Source organism: Cetorhinus maximus, chromosome 8 (genome assembly GCF_964194155.1).
Source record: "Cetorhinus maximus chromosome 8, sCetMax3.hap1.1, whole genome shotgun sequence".
In the NCBI taxonomy this organism is placed as follows: Eukaryota; Metazoa; Chordata; class Chondrichthyes; order Lamniformes; family Cetorhinidae; genus Cetorhinus; species Cetorhinus maximus.
The window spans coordinates 69245792-69261820 of NC_135886.1; the positions used below are offsets into that span (position 1 = coordinate 69245792).

The 16029-nt window shown below is 45.1% G+C and overlaps 1 protein-coding gene across 1 annotated transcript in view; it reads right to left on the reverse strand.

The window, feature by feature from the left end:
- The window catches only part of tex11 (testis expressed 11), a 201773-nt gene that overhangs the window by 157168 nt on the left and 28576 nt on the right, over positions 1-16029 (reverse strand). Inside the window, exons 5-6 of the mRNA XM_078546158.1 lie at positions 14433-14552; positions 13435-13515 (exon numbers count right to left, since the gene is read on the reverse strand). Coding sequence (XP_078402284.1) covers positions 13435-13515; positions 14433-14552 — 201 coding nt within the window. The remainder of the gene's footprint in view (positions 1-13434; positions 13516-14432; positions 14553-16029) is intronic.

Consider the following 16029-nt stretch of genomic DNA (forward strand, 5'->3'; position numbering starts at 1 on the left):
CACACTTAACCTGCCTATATCTCTTTGCACCTTCCTCAAAGCTTGCATTCCAGCATAGTTTTGTATCGAAACCAAAATTAAATGCATTACTTAATGTCTCATCTAAATTATTAATACAAATAATCACAAATAGCTGCGACACCAGCGCTGATCATTGCGGCATTCTACTCGTCACATACTGCCAACTTCAAAATGCCCCTTTATCCCTACTCGCTGCTTCCTGTTCATTAGCCAATCCTCCATCCATGCTAATTTATTGCCCCCAACTCCTTGAGCCATTACCTTGTGTAGTAGCCTTTCATGTGGCACCTTATCGAATGCCTTGTGGAAATCCAAGTACAGTGAAATCATGATGAGTCAAACTCAGAAGAAATTCCAGTTACATCAAAGTCGTCAACCATTCTCGACAATAAATAGCAAATCCCATAGAACAATGCCCATAAACTAAAATTCCGCACTGGTAACTCTGGATTAGCCAAACTTGTTTAATCTTGTCATAAGACCCCGCCAACCAATCACAGTGGAGCTAGACCACACAAGAGTGTGAAATCATGAAGAGCTGGGCAAGCCATGTGTGAAAGGATGTGTAAAGCCTGCGAGTATGGCTAAACCTTTGAGACAGTTAAGTGTTGTCAATCGGAGATTGCCCACCTGCTTCCCTAGCTGACGCTACAAAAGCCATAGACAACCCCAGGATTTTGTACTGCAGCAAAACACCGAAAACATGTTTGACTGCATTGGTGGACTATATCACGCATATACGAAAGACAGCATGCTAAGCAGAAAAAGATAACTCCCGACATTTTTCACGGTCGGGCCATTATAAGGCGTGAACAAATTGAATGAAGACTTTTTCACACATCTACTGCTTTACTGCGTTTTCATTTGGCATTTGAATCTGTTGTTTTTGATATAGACCGCGTTTGTAGGTATATTGGGTTACATAGAAACGCATTCATGTGAGAATAGGGCCTCCTCGGCTTTCACAAAGCTCCAACTAACACAAGTTTGTGGGCAAGTCCCCGAGATTCGACTCATCAGGATTTTACTCCATACTACATCTTTTCATCAGGATTTTACTGCATACTACATCTACTGGTTCCCCTTTATCTACCATACTAGTAATGTGCTCAAAACTCTAACAAGTTTGGCAAACAGGGTTTTAATTTCCTAAAACTGTGTTGACTTTGTCTGATAATATTATGATTTAATACATCGTTAAGACTTCCTTAATAATAGGTTCCAGCATTTTCCCAATGACATATGTAAAGCTATCTGGCCTATAGTTTGCTGTTTTCTCACTCCCTCCTTCCTTGAATACCAGTGTTAACATTTGCTAACTTCCTATTACCTCAAACTGTTCTAGATTCAAGGGCATTTTGGAAAATCCAAATCAGCACATCAACTTCTCTGTAGCATTTTCTTTTAGAATCCCAGGATGTAGGTCATCAGGTCACGGGGATTTGCCTCAAGTCTTAAGTTTCTGCACACTTATTCTCTGTTGATATTAACTACTTTAAGTTTCTCACTCTTATTTGTCCCTTGGCTGCCCTCTATTTCTGTTTTGTAATTTCTGTGTTCTACTGTTAAAACGGACACAAATATTTATTTAATGTCTCTGCCCTTTCCTGACTCCCCGGGATAATTTCTCCAGCCTCTGTCACTAAGCAACCAACATTTTGCTTTAGCTACCCTCCTTTTTATAGCCTTCTAAAAGTTCCTACAATGTTTTTGTATTCCTTGCTAGTTTACTCTCATATTTTATCTTTTCCCTTTTTATCAACATTTTGGTGGCCCTTTTCTCTTATCTAAAACACTTCCAATCCTCAGGTTTGCTACTCCTCTCTGCAATATTATAAGCCTCTTCTTTTAATCGAATACTGTCTGCGACAGATGGATCTTTCTTGTTGGGTTTTAATTTTCAACGCAAGGTATTTTTTCTAATTATTTTTAATTTTTTATTTAAATGCTTCCTGATGCTTATTTATTGCCATACCTTTTAGTCTATTCACCTAATCAACCTCAGTCAGCTCTCCCCTTATACCTATGTAATTGACTTTACTTAAGTTTTGAAGATTCTTGTTTGGGACTGGAGTATGTCACTTTCAAACTTAATATGGTATTCATTAGTATAATGATCACTTTTTTCCAGAGGAACTTTTAACAGAGGTTGTTAATCTGCCCTGCCTCATTGCATATTACTAGATCTAAAATAGATTTGGCCCTAATTGATTCCATAAAACCATCACAAAAGCATTCTACAAACTCATCTTCCAGACTACCTTTCTAATTTGATTGTTCCAAAAGATTAAACCCCCCCATGTTTATTACATCGTCTTTGTAAAAGCTTCAATAATTTCTTTCTTAGTACTCTGTCCAACTAATGTTAGGGGGCAAATAATCTACTCCCACCAATGTTTTCTGACCCCTTGTTATTCCTAATATCTCCAGCTGTACTGATTCTACTTCATTATCTTCTGAGTCTAGACCCTTTCTCATTAGATAATTTCCTATTCTTTCTCCTCTGCCATTCTGCCTTGTCTTTTCAAAATGTGGTGTACCCAGGAATATTTATTTCTCAACCTTGTACCTTGGGCAGAATTTTCAGTTTGATGTGCGGGGGGCGGGCCCCGCACGTCCGCGCATAAAATGACGCCGGTGATGTTGGGCGAGCGTCCTGATGTCACCGCATGCCATCGCGATATTTCGCTGGGTAGGCGCGCGATGAAGTTCAACACGTACCGGCCATTAATTAAAGGGCTAGTTGAGGCCCTTGATCTTTAGGCGCCCATGTGATCTTCGGGTCGGCGCACGGGCAGGCGGGTAAGAGACTTTTCTATGAGCCTCAGCCACGAGCGGGATAAGAGGGCTCAATGGGGTCGTCAATCTGCTTTGTGAAGTAATATTTGGAGAAAGTATTTTAAACTTGCCTGTGTGATCTGCAGTAGTTCAGAATGCATTCCAGCAGCTTTGTGTATTTTTAACCTTCAGGTTAGCACTCTGCAGTCAGGAATCTTTAGCAGGCCTGCAGCATTCCGGAGGCCTCCCCTTAGCCTGGGTATGGGATCTGACATGTCCACTGGAGGCAACTCCTCTAAGGAGGAAGGGAGGGCTAGAAGCAGGAGGAGGCCAGGAGTGCACACTCAGCCTCCAGGGGAGCCGCTTTTGGGAGTACAGGCGCAGGCACAAGGGGCGAAGGGCCAAGACGTAGTCTAAAGTGGTAGGGGCCGCAGAAGATGCCACTACCCAGCTGCCAGGGTATACAGGCGGCGAAGCAGCTACCTCAGTATGTCTGAGGTGCAGAGCCGAAGGAGGCTCCGGCTGTCAAGGGAGACAGTCAACTACACCTGTCAGATGATTGGTCCTGAGATCTCCCCTGATTGTGTGGGCGGACATCCCATGCCAGTGGCTCTGAAGGTAACAGTTGCCCTCGACTTCTATGCCTCTGGTTCCTTCCAGGGCTCGGTGGGTGATCTTTGCGGTGTCTCCCAATCAGCTGTCCACACTTGTGTCAAGCAGGTCACAGACACTCTGTTCAGGCATGCATTGATCTTCATCCACTTCTGCTGGGATCAGGCAAGCCAGGCACAGCAAGCCAGAGGCTATTGCTGGCTTCCTCCTCATCCAGGGTGCAATAAACTGCATGCATGTGGCCATCAAGGTGCCAGCAGGTGAGCCCGATGCCTTTGTCAACAGGAAGGGATTCCACTCCATGAATGTGCAGATAGTGTGTGATCACAGGATGCTGATTCTACAAGTCTGTGCAAGGTACCCAGGCAGCTCCCACGACGCCTATATCCTCAGACACTCCCAGGTTCTGGGGTTCTACACTGCTCCAGCCCAGCTTGATGGCTGGCTGCTGGGTGACAAGGGCTATCCCCTCAGGAGGTAGCTCATGACATCACTCCGCCATCCAGTATCAGAAGCTGAGCAGCGGTACATTAAGAGCCACGCCTCCACAAGAGCTGTGGTAGTGAGAGCCATCGGTCTTCTCAAGATGTGCTTCCAATGCCTGGACTGCTCAGATCGTGTGTCGGTAATAGTGGTTGTGTGCTGCGCTCCACCCTATCTTGTGCTGGAAAGGGGGGACACAGTGGACGATGAAGACATTGACGCAGTGTCTGCGGTTGCACACGATGAGTCCAGCACTGATTCTGAGGATGAGGATACACAGGGGAATGCTGAGGGGTTAGACGCTGACCCGGGACTACACCAAGGAGGCAGGGACACCCGGGAGGCTTTAATCCAACGAACCTTCAGCTAGCACAACACAAATGGATCAGCAGGACCAGCCTTGCCTGGCGCATCCATACTCGGCACCTAAGCGCAAAATCTGACAGGTCATCAGCAGGAACTAAGGGCTTTGGACATAAATTTGAATGTCTAAACAAACACTCATGGCATTTCTCTTAAGCATACACATGCAGAACAAATGAGCCACCCTCATCCATGATCACACATATGATTTTTATTGTAAACATCAGGAGTTCTCCCAATGCCAAAACCATATTGTAAGCAAGCAAAAATAAATTATAAGGACCTAATCTCGGGCCAACACAAAAGCACCAGTGAGAGACCCACGGTGTGCCTAAGGTGCCTTATGCTTTCATTTACAGGTGCTTGTTGCTGCCCCATCGCTTGGAGTGGCATCTGAGACAGCCTGCTGACTCTGCTGTCCTATTGGCCTCAATGACCTTCGTGGTCGTCCTCTGGCCCGTGGAGCCTCTGCTGGGCCCGCCTGGGAGGGATCTGCCAGTTGCGCAGCTGGCATCTCCCCAGTCATCGCAGCCTCACCGGATGAAGCGGTTACTGGGAGAGGGACAGAGCAGCTTGTGCCCTCATCTGGAGCACCATGAGAGGAGCCCTCAGATACGACAGACAGCTGCTGCATCGACGTGAGGTCGCCTTGGGTCTCCCTGTTCACCGTGGATGGATGAGCAATGAGCTGAGAAGCTTGAAGCCCACACCATCTCCCACATTAGCACTGATCAGCTGTGGCCAATGGCGCTGTGAGGACTAGCAGGTCTGAGTGTAACCCCAGGAGGACCTGATTGTTCTCCTGGAGGCGCCTCACCATGAGAGTCGCCACTCTCTCCATGGAGGAAGCATGATGCTCTGCCATGAGGCTCAATGTATCAGTGATGCTCCGCGTGGACTCCTCCACCACGGATACCAAGCGAAGCATAGCCTCATGTATCACTCCCAGATGCTCCCGCACACCCGGCTGCATTTCCTGCAGCTGCTGCGTCGCAGATAACTCCAGAGGCACATCATCAGGCACCGACTGAGCATGTGCCTGGTCCCCTGCAGTCCTCCGACTGCTTGCGCCATCAGCGCTCTCTGTCTCTGCCCGCTCCTCCAGCGAATATGAAGTGCTCTCTCCATTGTGCTCCAGGACACTAGCCGACATTCCAATGCCCACTGTGGTGCTAGTATCTACGCTGGTGCCTGCCTCGCAGAAATGGTGTGACGCAGGTGACACTTGAGGGCCCTCAGGTGTGAGAGGCGGGGGGGATCTGCAGCTCCTCCTGCTGGCCATGCTCTGATGATGCTGAAATGAACAACAAGGACAGTGAATCAGTTAGCGTGTAAAGTGACAAACTTCATCCCTTTCCCCTGGCTCATTATGCGCTCAACCTTCCAGAACCAATGGACACGAACATTGATGGGGTGGCAAATAGTGAGGAGGATAGCCTTACATTACAGGTTGATACAGACGGGCTGGTCAGATGGGCTGATGAATGCCAAATGGAATGTAATGTGGATAAGTGTGAGGTGATGCACTTGGGCAGGACAAACAAGGCACAGGAATACATGATGAATGGTAGGACCGTAGGAAGTAACAAGGGTCAGAGGGACATTGGTGTGCATGTCGACTGGCCCCTTAAGGTAGCAGGGCAGGTACATAAGGTGTTTAAGAAGGCATATGCCATACTAGCCTTTATTAGCTGAGGCATAGAGTATAGGAGCAAGGAGGTAATGCTCCAAGTGCAGAAAATGCTGCTTAGGCCACAGCTACAGTACTGCGTGCAGCTCTGAAATGCGCTTTACGGGAGGTATGTGATTGCAGTGGAGAGAGTGCAGAGGACATTTACCAGGATGTTAGCTGGCCTTGAGTGTTTGACTTATGAGGAGAGATAGCATAGACTGGCGTTATTTCCCCTGGAGTAGAGGAGATTGAAGGGTGACATGATTGAGGTGTATAAACTTATGAGGGGCATAGATAGGGTCGACAGAAAGGAACTTTTCCCCTTGGCGGAGGGATCAGTAACCAGGTGGCATAGATTTAAGGTAAGGGGCATGAGATTTACAGGGGATGTGATGAGTAACTTTTGCACACAGAGGTTGTTGGGAATCTGGAATGCACTGCCTGAAAGGGTGGTAGACGCAGAAACCCTCCTAACATGTAATAAGTATTTGGATGTGCACTTGCGATGCCATGGCATACAAGGCTATGGGCATAGTGCTGGGAAATGGAATTAGAAGACTTAGGAACGTGTTTGACCCACGCATCCTTGAAGGGCCGAAGGATCTTTTTCAGTGCTCTACACCTCTGACTCTATCATTCTGTGACCGAGCAATGTTTCAACAATAACAAATTAAACAATCATCAGTGCTATGGATGTCGGGAGGACATTGCGGATCTTACTGTTGGCCTCAAATATCTGGCCAAGCCACCCCAGCCTCACCGACACCAGTTGACCTGGGTGCATGCCGCCTCTCAAGCTCAAGGGCCTCCTGTTTGAAGCGTCTTAACATGAGGAGGTGAGCCTGGTCGCCTCCAGTCCTCGCACGCTCTGACGCATTATGAGCATTCTTCTCCTGAGAAAGAGAGAACACCATTCATTGCAGTAATTTGCGCATGGACTCTGCACCTGCACGCCGCACCCCAACCACAGTGGGCCATATCAGGCCTCTAGTGCCTCCTCTCTCCGCTACTGCTGATCATTCACAGAAAGATAGTACGTCTGCTCCCAACCTCCCCCAACGGCCACCTTGGACATATGCTGCGTACATCACATTAGGAATCACACGGTCTTTGTTCCCATAGCAAGGATGCGCAACAACGTGCAGCGTTGACGGCAGCAGATGGTTCTTGGCCATGACACCTTGAGGCTCCCCTTCCACCTTCTCATCTCCCCGAATAGGACATGTGTTGGAGTTCTGGGTATGCGCCTAGCTGCATCTCCTGCAGGTTGCCCCCAGGCTAGTCTTGTGCAACTAAGAGCAACACACGGTGCGGGGGAGAACTCACCTCCTTATGAACCGCTCAGGCTGATCTAAGCATGAGCACTATCTGCTTGCCCACCCAACGTAGGAAAAATGCCTTACTTAGATTCAATGCAATCATGACGGTAAGACTTGGTGGCGGGGCTCAAAGACTAAGGCTACCTGCTGAGTTAAATGCCCAATGCCAACAGGGTACTCACCCTTCCAGAGCGCAACAAATTGTTGAAGCGCTTACGGCACTGGATCCAGGTGTGCCGCACCACGTCATGGGAGCTCACCACCTCCTCCCAGGCACGTTTGGTCATGTGGGGTGGCCTCCTCCTCCCATCCTGGGGGACCAACACCTCCTGCCGTGCTGCCACCTCCACCAGGAGGGCAGCAAGGCATTCATCTGAAAAGTGAAGGGCATATTGGCCCCCCCCACTGGCCTACCCTGCTCCTGTGGCAGACCTTGCAGCCTGATCTGCTCCTCTGCACTTCCGTCCATCCTGGCCTGCTTAGCTGACCCCCTGTGGTGCGTCCTCGAATTGGCCATTGTCACCAGCCAACAAGAGGCTGCCAGGCCTTCTTTGAAACAGACTACCGGGTCGCTACTGGACCCAGCGGTCTGTGCACGTCCACCACTGCCCGCACACTCCCGCTATCCACGGGAGTCAGCAAATAGCTGGGCAGGCCTTAATTGGCCCGCCCGCGTAAAATGGCAGTGTAGACTCAGTCGCGGGCGCCAATTGGGTCTGCGCCCATCCCCGCTCTCCCCCACCAAAACGGAAAATTCTGCCCTATATCTCTGTAAATGCGATTAGATCAAAACCAATTATCTCTATTTGTGCCACTACTTCATCTATCTTATTGTGAATGCATTACACATTCAGATGAAGAGCATTTAATTTTTCATTTTATTGCGATTATTTATATAGACCTTATTCGTTGATGTTAGTGTTCAACTCTACTCTTGTCCCTTCCTGTCCTACTCTGCTTGCCTTTACCCAAATCACCACACTTGCTCTATTGTCTCAATTTTTCTCTTTGAATTTCTAAATTTCGCTTCAACTGAACCTTCCCACGCCATCTGTTAGTTTAAAGTCCTATTCACAGCCATATTTAGCCCCTGGACACTAGTCCCAGTCTGGTTTAAATGGAGCCCACCCCAACAGTACAGCTTCCTCTTTCCTGAGTACTGGTGCCAGTGCCCTATGAATCAAAACCCCTTCTTCCCACACCTACTCTTTGAGCCAGATTTTTAATTCTCTAAGATGCTTCACTCTATGCCAATTGGCACATGGTTCAGGTAACAATCCAGAGCTTATTACCTTTGAGGTTCTGCATTTTAATTTGGACCCTACCCCTCAAACTCTCTCGGCAGAACTTCATTCCTAGTGTTACAGACAGGGAGAGGTGGTGGGATAACTTAACCCCTTTTTTATCACCTCTCAGTTGACTACAACAAGATATACTTTTTTTAAGAAGAGGTGTTTTAAGCCTTTTTGAGCATTGTCACTCAAGCAAATAGACACAAGCAGGTTTTCTGATAAGTTTAAACCAAAAGCAAGGATAAACATTTATTTTACACACACTCAAAATGTAAACTCAACAAAATACCCACGCCCACAAACACACAAGAAAATGGGTTCTAGAGATGAAGCATGTGCTTAGATTACTAACAGAATAACAAGAACAAGTCAGGTATTCTTAGCCAGTCATTTAACATGAAAAGCGGTACAGGCCTAAAAAGGTTCTCTTAATTCTTTGAAGACAATGAAGGTTGGAAGTTTGTGTTTTTCATACAAAGTTGTGGCCGAACTTCAGTAGAGAAGAAATATAATCTTGCAGGTTAAAACAAATTAGCCCCTCTTCTCAATGCCTGAGATGAACAGCTATTCGAGGCAGAGTTCCTTTCTTCTTGCACTCCCTCGTTGTTGTTTGGCCCAGACTGCCTTGCTGGGTTCTCTTGTGGAGTAATAAGGTGTCTACTCCCCTCCAGCAACTTTCAATCATGTGATGGTGGTTTTGGAGCCTCCCATTATCTACATAACAAGTCGGAGCCAAGGTAATTGATACAAAGTGGGGGAATGATTGATATCCCATCAATATACCAGCTTATGATTAGCTCACTGAAAGACCTTATTTTCCATCTTTATGGGGCCGACAGGTCTGGCAGCCATTGTTTTAAAAATCTCTTCCATTGAAATGGTGAGGGCAGTTACTTTTCACCTCAAAAGCCAATCTGCATTTTTAAGTAACTTCACAAACAATTGTCTCTGTCCAGAAGCAATAAGCAGAAGTCACTCGACTTTCTGGTAACCATTTTGAGAGAGTAGAGTGTCCATTATTCCATGTTGCTTGCTTTCTAAAAAAAAGTAGTTCTATCTATATTGTTGGTTCTTACGTGGACCATGGGAACTGAATCCTCCCTCACCTATTCCAAATTCATCTTCAGCTGCAAGGAGATGTACTTAATCCTGGCAGCAAGTAAGCATGCAACCTTTACAATCCTGCTGTGGCTGCAAAGAACAGTATCCATACACCCATCCCCCTGACCATACTGTTGCCTATCACTACCACATTCTTTCTTATTCCCCCAACTTGAATGGTATCCTCCATCATTTACTCATCCACCCTGCCATCCTTGTTCCAATCCACAAAGGTAGCAAGTAACTCCTCCATCACTACATGCTGGATCCCCACACTTGCTTGACCACACGGTCACTGCGTCCTATTCCTGACCATGATTTCATCATGCACCATTCATCTCGGACATCAGTTAGATTTGGGATTCTTGACAAAGAAGTACATTTAAGTTTCTCAAAATGTTCCTATTTTGATAAAAATTTTGTTTTTCTCCCCTCTTCTGGACTCCTCTCCAGAAGACAGACATAATTATGCTCCAGCATGTATCACAAAGTATTAGCGGTATTTAGTAATTTGCTCAGTCACTCTTTACAACTGAATCTTGACTGTGTGGGAACAGACTCTTCAGCTGTGAAGTGCATTGCATCCATACCCAATATTGACAGATAGACTAACCACCAACATTAATTCCTGACACTGAACAGGAACACAAACCTGGGTCCCACTTCGTCCACCAGCGTACACACAGTTTCTCCTGCCATTGAAATCACTATTGTGTATCCACCACCCACTTCCCAAAATCTCCCACTCTGGTCAGTTCTAGTGTAACTTCCTGCTCTTATATTTTATGCCTTGGTTAATAAAATATCCCATATGCCTTCTTAACACGTTACCTACCTGTCCTACTACCTTTAGGGATCTGCAGACATGCACTACTCTGTTCCTCTACACTTCTCAGTACCCTACCATCTAATGTGCATTCATATTAATGTTGTTTTGTGAGCCCTATCCAAATGCATTACCTTATACTTCCCCAGATTAAATTTTATTTGCCACTTTTCTGCCCATCAGACCAGTTCACTGATATTTTCCTGCAGTCTACTGCTTTGTTCCTCCATTCTAACTCCTGTGATGAACAGGAGTAGGAACTTGGCTCCCACCCTGTTTGGTGGTGCATGTATGGTTTCTCCTGTCACTGATGTCACTACCCACCATGTGCTTCCTGAAATCTCCCACTCCCTGCTCTGGAACTTCCTGTTCCCTTCCTCTCCCTTTCACCCACTCCCCACCACCTGTTCCGCCGCTTCCTGCTCTCTTCGCCGCTTTCTGCACGAGTGGGAAGGAGCAGTGAAGGGAGGTGGACAACTGGGGTGGGAGAAAGCAGCGAAGAAAGAGGGGGAGAAGTGAGAAGGAGTGGTATAGGAAACAGAGGGAAGCAGCAAAGGGAGCAGAGAAAAAGGTGGAGGGGGTGGGGGAAGCTGTGAAGGGGATGGTGAAGGAGGACAGATAATATAGGTAGGGGGGAGCATGGAACATTAGGTAGTGGTGAAGGGAGTGGGGGGGGAGCGGAGAAGGCAACAAAGAAAGTGACGGAGGGAGTGGGAAGCTGGAGGGAGCAGTGAAGGGAGGTGGACAATGGAGGAAAGAAGGAGCGGCAAATGGGAGGGAGGGAGAACAGCGTTGTGTGTTCTTTACCGTCTTTGATAGGTCTGCGCCACCTTTGATGCAGACAGCTGCCTGTGATGTCGCTGTTTATGATGTCACAGGCACTGACACTGCATGTGTGAGGAGTGCACCCTTTGCAGTTGTGGTATCAGCAAACACAGCATTTCGCGAAAGGTTGCTGAATAATGATCAAAAGCAGGCACTCTAGCAGCTTTGTCACCTCTGTAGCTTGGAGACATTGAGGCCAACTGTAGCAATCCATGTGATTTTAGTTTGTAAAGCTCAGGGCCACAGCATGTGATGCATTTATGCGCCAACACATCTGGAGAGTTGCTTTACAATAATTTCTGTATTTATTTTTTAGGAAGGATTGTCTAGAAAGTGATTAATACTGGAAGAAAAATTGTATCAAATGATGGCCAGAGACAAAGATAAACAACCAGGGGGCTTAGATTTAAAGTAAGTAGTATAAGGATTAGAGGGGGGTTGAGGAGAAATCTTTTCATTGGGATGGAGGTGGTGGTCTAGAACTCACTACCTGAATGGGTGGCAGATACAGAAATCCTAGAAGCAGAAATACTTAGATACGTACTTAAGTGCCATAATCTACAAGGCTACAGACCAGGAGCTGGAAAAGGGGATTAGACAGGATAGCTCTTTTCCAGCCAGCACAGACAGGATGGATCAAATGGTGTCCTTTTCTCATGAGATAAATAGGACTTTTTCTGTTCATCACTCATCATAGTGGCGCTTGTAATAGCCAGCTTCCAAGTTACCATAGAACCATAGAAAAGTTACAGCACAGAAGGAGGCCATTTGGCCCATCTTGTCCATGCCAGCCCGAGGACATCCAGGTGCCCTTTCTAATCCCACCTTCCTGCACCCAGCCCATAGCCCTGCAGCTTACAGCACTTTAGGTGCAGATCCAGGTACTTTCTGCCTCTACCACCAACTTGGGCAGCAAATTCCAGACACCCACTATCCTCTGCATAAAAAAGTTCTTCCTCATGTCCCCCCTACACCTTCTGCCACTTATCTTGAATCTACATCCCCTGGTTCTAGAATTCTCCATCAAGGGAAACAATTATATCCTGTCCACTATCTATTCCCCTCATAATTTTGTATACCTCAATCAAGTCACCTCTCAATCTTCTTTGTTTTAAGGAAAATAACCCCAACCTAACCAATCTCTCCTTGTAGCTACATTTTTCTAACCCTGGCAACATTCTTGTAAACCTCCTGGTCACTCTCTCCAGAGCTATTACGTCCTTCTTTTAATGTGGTGACCAGAACTGCACACAATACTGTATACAATACAATATTGTGGCCTCACCAGTGTTTTATACAATTCCAACATTATATCCTTACTTTTATATTCTATACCTCTGCTAATGAAGGAGAGCATTCCATATGCCTTCTTTACAACCTTGTCTACTTGAACTGCTGCCTTCAGGGACCTGTGTACTTGTACGCTAGGATCTCTCACTTTATCTACCCCTCTTAGTATATTCCCATTTATTGTGTAATCCCTGTAACTGTCTGACCTCCCTAAATGTATGACCTCACACCTCTATGTTAAAATCCATCTGACACTTTACCGCCCACTCCACCAACCCATCTATATCGTTTTGGAGATTATGGCTATCCTCTACACTATCCACTACTCGGTCAATCTTTGTGTCATCTGCAAATTTCCCAATCGTGCCCCCCATGTTCATGTCCAAATCATTAATATATAACACATACAGCACAGTAGAAGCTTTCATTTATATTCATTCAGTACTAGCAAAGTGTGATCACAGATTTATAATTACTTTGACAGATTGATGTTGGGAGTACAGGAAGATTTTTGAATGCAGATTAAATGGTGTAATACCTACAAAGAAGTTCTGTTTAAGTCACAAATCACAATTCCAGAAAACACATTCACTTTGGTTCAATATCCCAGTGTGCACTTAGCAAGCAGAATATGTTACTTCCTTATGGGATTAGAATTTTATGAAATATTTCATTTCAGATATGTTTGGTTTTGTGTTAGTGATACAGATGACTCAACATTGAATTAAATAAATCCTGAGGCACAGCTAAACTCAATCCAAGTCGCATTGAATATGCCATTGGCAGCAGTGCCACAAAGGACATTTTAGAGTGACCATAACCAGTACATAAATGTTAAACACACTAACAAACCTCTTTGGGCATTCTGAGTAGCATATCTTTGCAGCGTTGGATACAAGTCACTGCATTCTTATGATCACACTGAGTCACAGCCTAACAATGGAGAGAAAAAAGTTAGACTTTGACCACAATGACATTGGACAGAATCTTGTGCCCTCCCCCATGACAAGTTTGGTGGTGAGGGGGCTTGGAATGAGGTGGGAGAATGGTAGTTGGGGACCCTGCCACCTTCCCACCTCCGTTCCAATCAAGTCTGGGGCAGGAAGACCCATGGACAACCTTCCTGCCCTGTCACCAACTGAGGCCCTTAAGTGCCCAATTAAGGGCCTCACCCCACCGCTGCTAGTATTAACCCAGGAACCTGTTCTGATAAAAGGTCATCAACCTAAGATGTTAACTCTAATTCTCTCCAAGGACCTGCTGAGTATTACCAGCATTTTTTAAAATTTCCATCTTCTAGTCTCTGTATTATTTTGCTTTTCGATAAGATATTTATTTATTTGCCTCAAGCTCCTGTTATTACCGCCAGTGGATTCGCCACCAGAAATCTTCTAGGCTGTCTTGTACAAAGGGAAAAGGAACCAAAAGGATGTATGGCAAGTAAGGCAGACCAAGGGGGGCTTGATGCCCTCTCGCCAGTGATCAACATCTGCAGAGAGGTAGCAAACTTCACTCCGGCAGATGTTGTTGGTTCCAAATGACTGCTGCAAAAGCAGTTGTGCCATGGCACCACTACAACATTGCCTGTCTAACCCTTATGCCAAGAGTTTTTCAAACACATTGCGATTAAATCATGTTATGCTTTTCATAGTATTGGGCATGCCAGAGTGATTATGAACCATTGTTGCTTGCTTGGCCACATTTGCCAAGAAGTTACCAACCATTTCTGTAGGCCCTGTCAAGCCAACCCGGGAATGAATACAGTAACAATTCCCACATTAGATAATAAACAATCTGGCAGAAAATTAACTCTTATGTTGTAAATATAGTAGTTCAAGATATGCACATACTGATTCTGCCTGATAGGAGTGAACTTTGAAGAGGTCCTTTTCCACATCATTCTTAAGAACATTTACATCTGATTGGCCATCATATCTAGCAATTAGCTTTGCATACAACATCTCCAAACTCTAGGGCAAAAAGATGCAAAGTGTTAAAATCTTTTATTGGGGAATTTAAATCTTCAATCTTAAGCACTGTAATACACAAAATTTTTAACAAGTTCTCAGACTGCTGCAACTATATAAAATTTCTATTCATATGCATATTTATAAACCACTCAATGTCATTTTTACCCAAGCTAGGTCATTTCAGCCAGTGATCTTAACCATAGCTATCAGTGAAATTGATCAGAATCAAAGTAACAGTCAGGATCAGAGCGCTAAGTAAAATCTGAAATGTAAGGCAACCACCAGTAATTTACTTGTCAGCTGGCACTAAAAAGAAAAACTTGGTAAATCAGCACAAGGTTATAGAATTGAAACTTGAGGGGAAATTTTAACTTTAGGAAGGAAGTTTGCAGCTTCCTGTAACAAGACCTACTGCCTTCTGGGCCAGGTAGCCATTCTTTGCTAGTGGCATTACGAGCAACTATGACTCTCAACATTTTTGCCTCAAGATCTTTCCAGGGTGCTACTGGGGACATTGCTCACTTGCCTCACTCTGATGTAAGTAAATGCATGAAAGCTGCTCACTACTACTCTCTTGACTAGGGCTAACAGTAAGCTTCCCATTCCTTTTCAAGGTAGGAAACTTGCCTTTAATGCCATTAACTTGCTATCTGGAGTAAAGAAAGATGAATTACAGATGTGGAAGATAATGAAGAAATAGCGTGGATATAGGCAGCTGATATTTCTACCACCTAATTACAAAATATTAGATATCTTACTCCTAAAATAAGTTAGAAAAATCTGGCAGGTACCAGCTAAGTTCAAGGCTTATTTTGCAGCAGGGTAATTCAAAGATAAAAATTAAATAATTCCAAACCACATTTTTCATGCTTCCAATTTCCTTCCCTCCTCTCCAGAAGAAAGTGACTAGTATTGGGATGTACTTACAAAGCAGCCTGCAACTCAAGGGCACTTCATCAAGTGCTTACAGTAATTTTAATTATTTCTTCTTCCTTTTATGAAGGCTCTGATCCCAAGCTGAGGTATAGCAGAACCAGTTCATGTTAACTGATATTGTTAATGTCTCTCTTCAGGTATTATCTCTCTCCTTCAAATCTGTTATCATTACCCCTCCCCTCAAAAGAAACCCTAGACCTCATCATTCTAGTGAACTACCACCCCATTCCTCTCTGCTCAGTCTTGGAGATGCTGTCACCTCTCAAATCCATGCCCATCTTTCCAGATCACCATATTTGAATTCCACCAATTAGATTTCTGCTCCTACCATAGGAACAGCTCTTATCAAAATCATGAACAAAATTGTATGTGATGGCTGTAAGAAATCACAGTAAAATAAACTTATAAAATCTTAAGGAATGTATTAAATATTGTAGAAATCTTAAGAAGGAAGCTTTTATAGCAGCTTGCTGACTGAAAAACACAACACAGCCCTGTTATCTCTGCCAATGACATGTCCCTAGTACGGACATTCCTGATA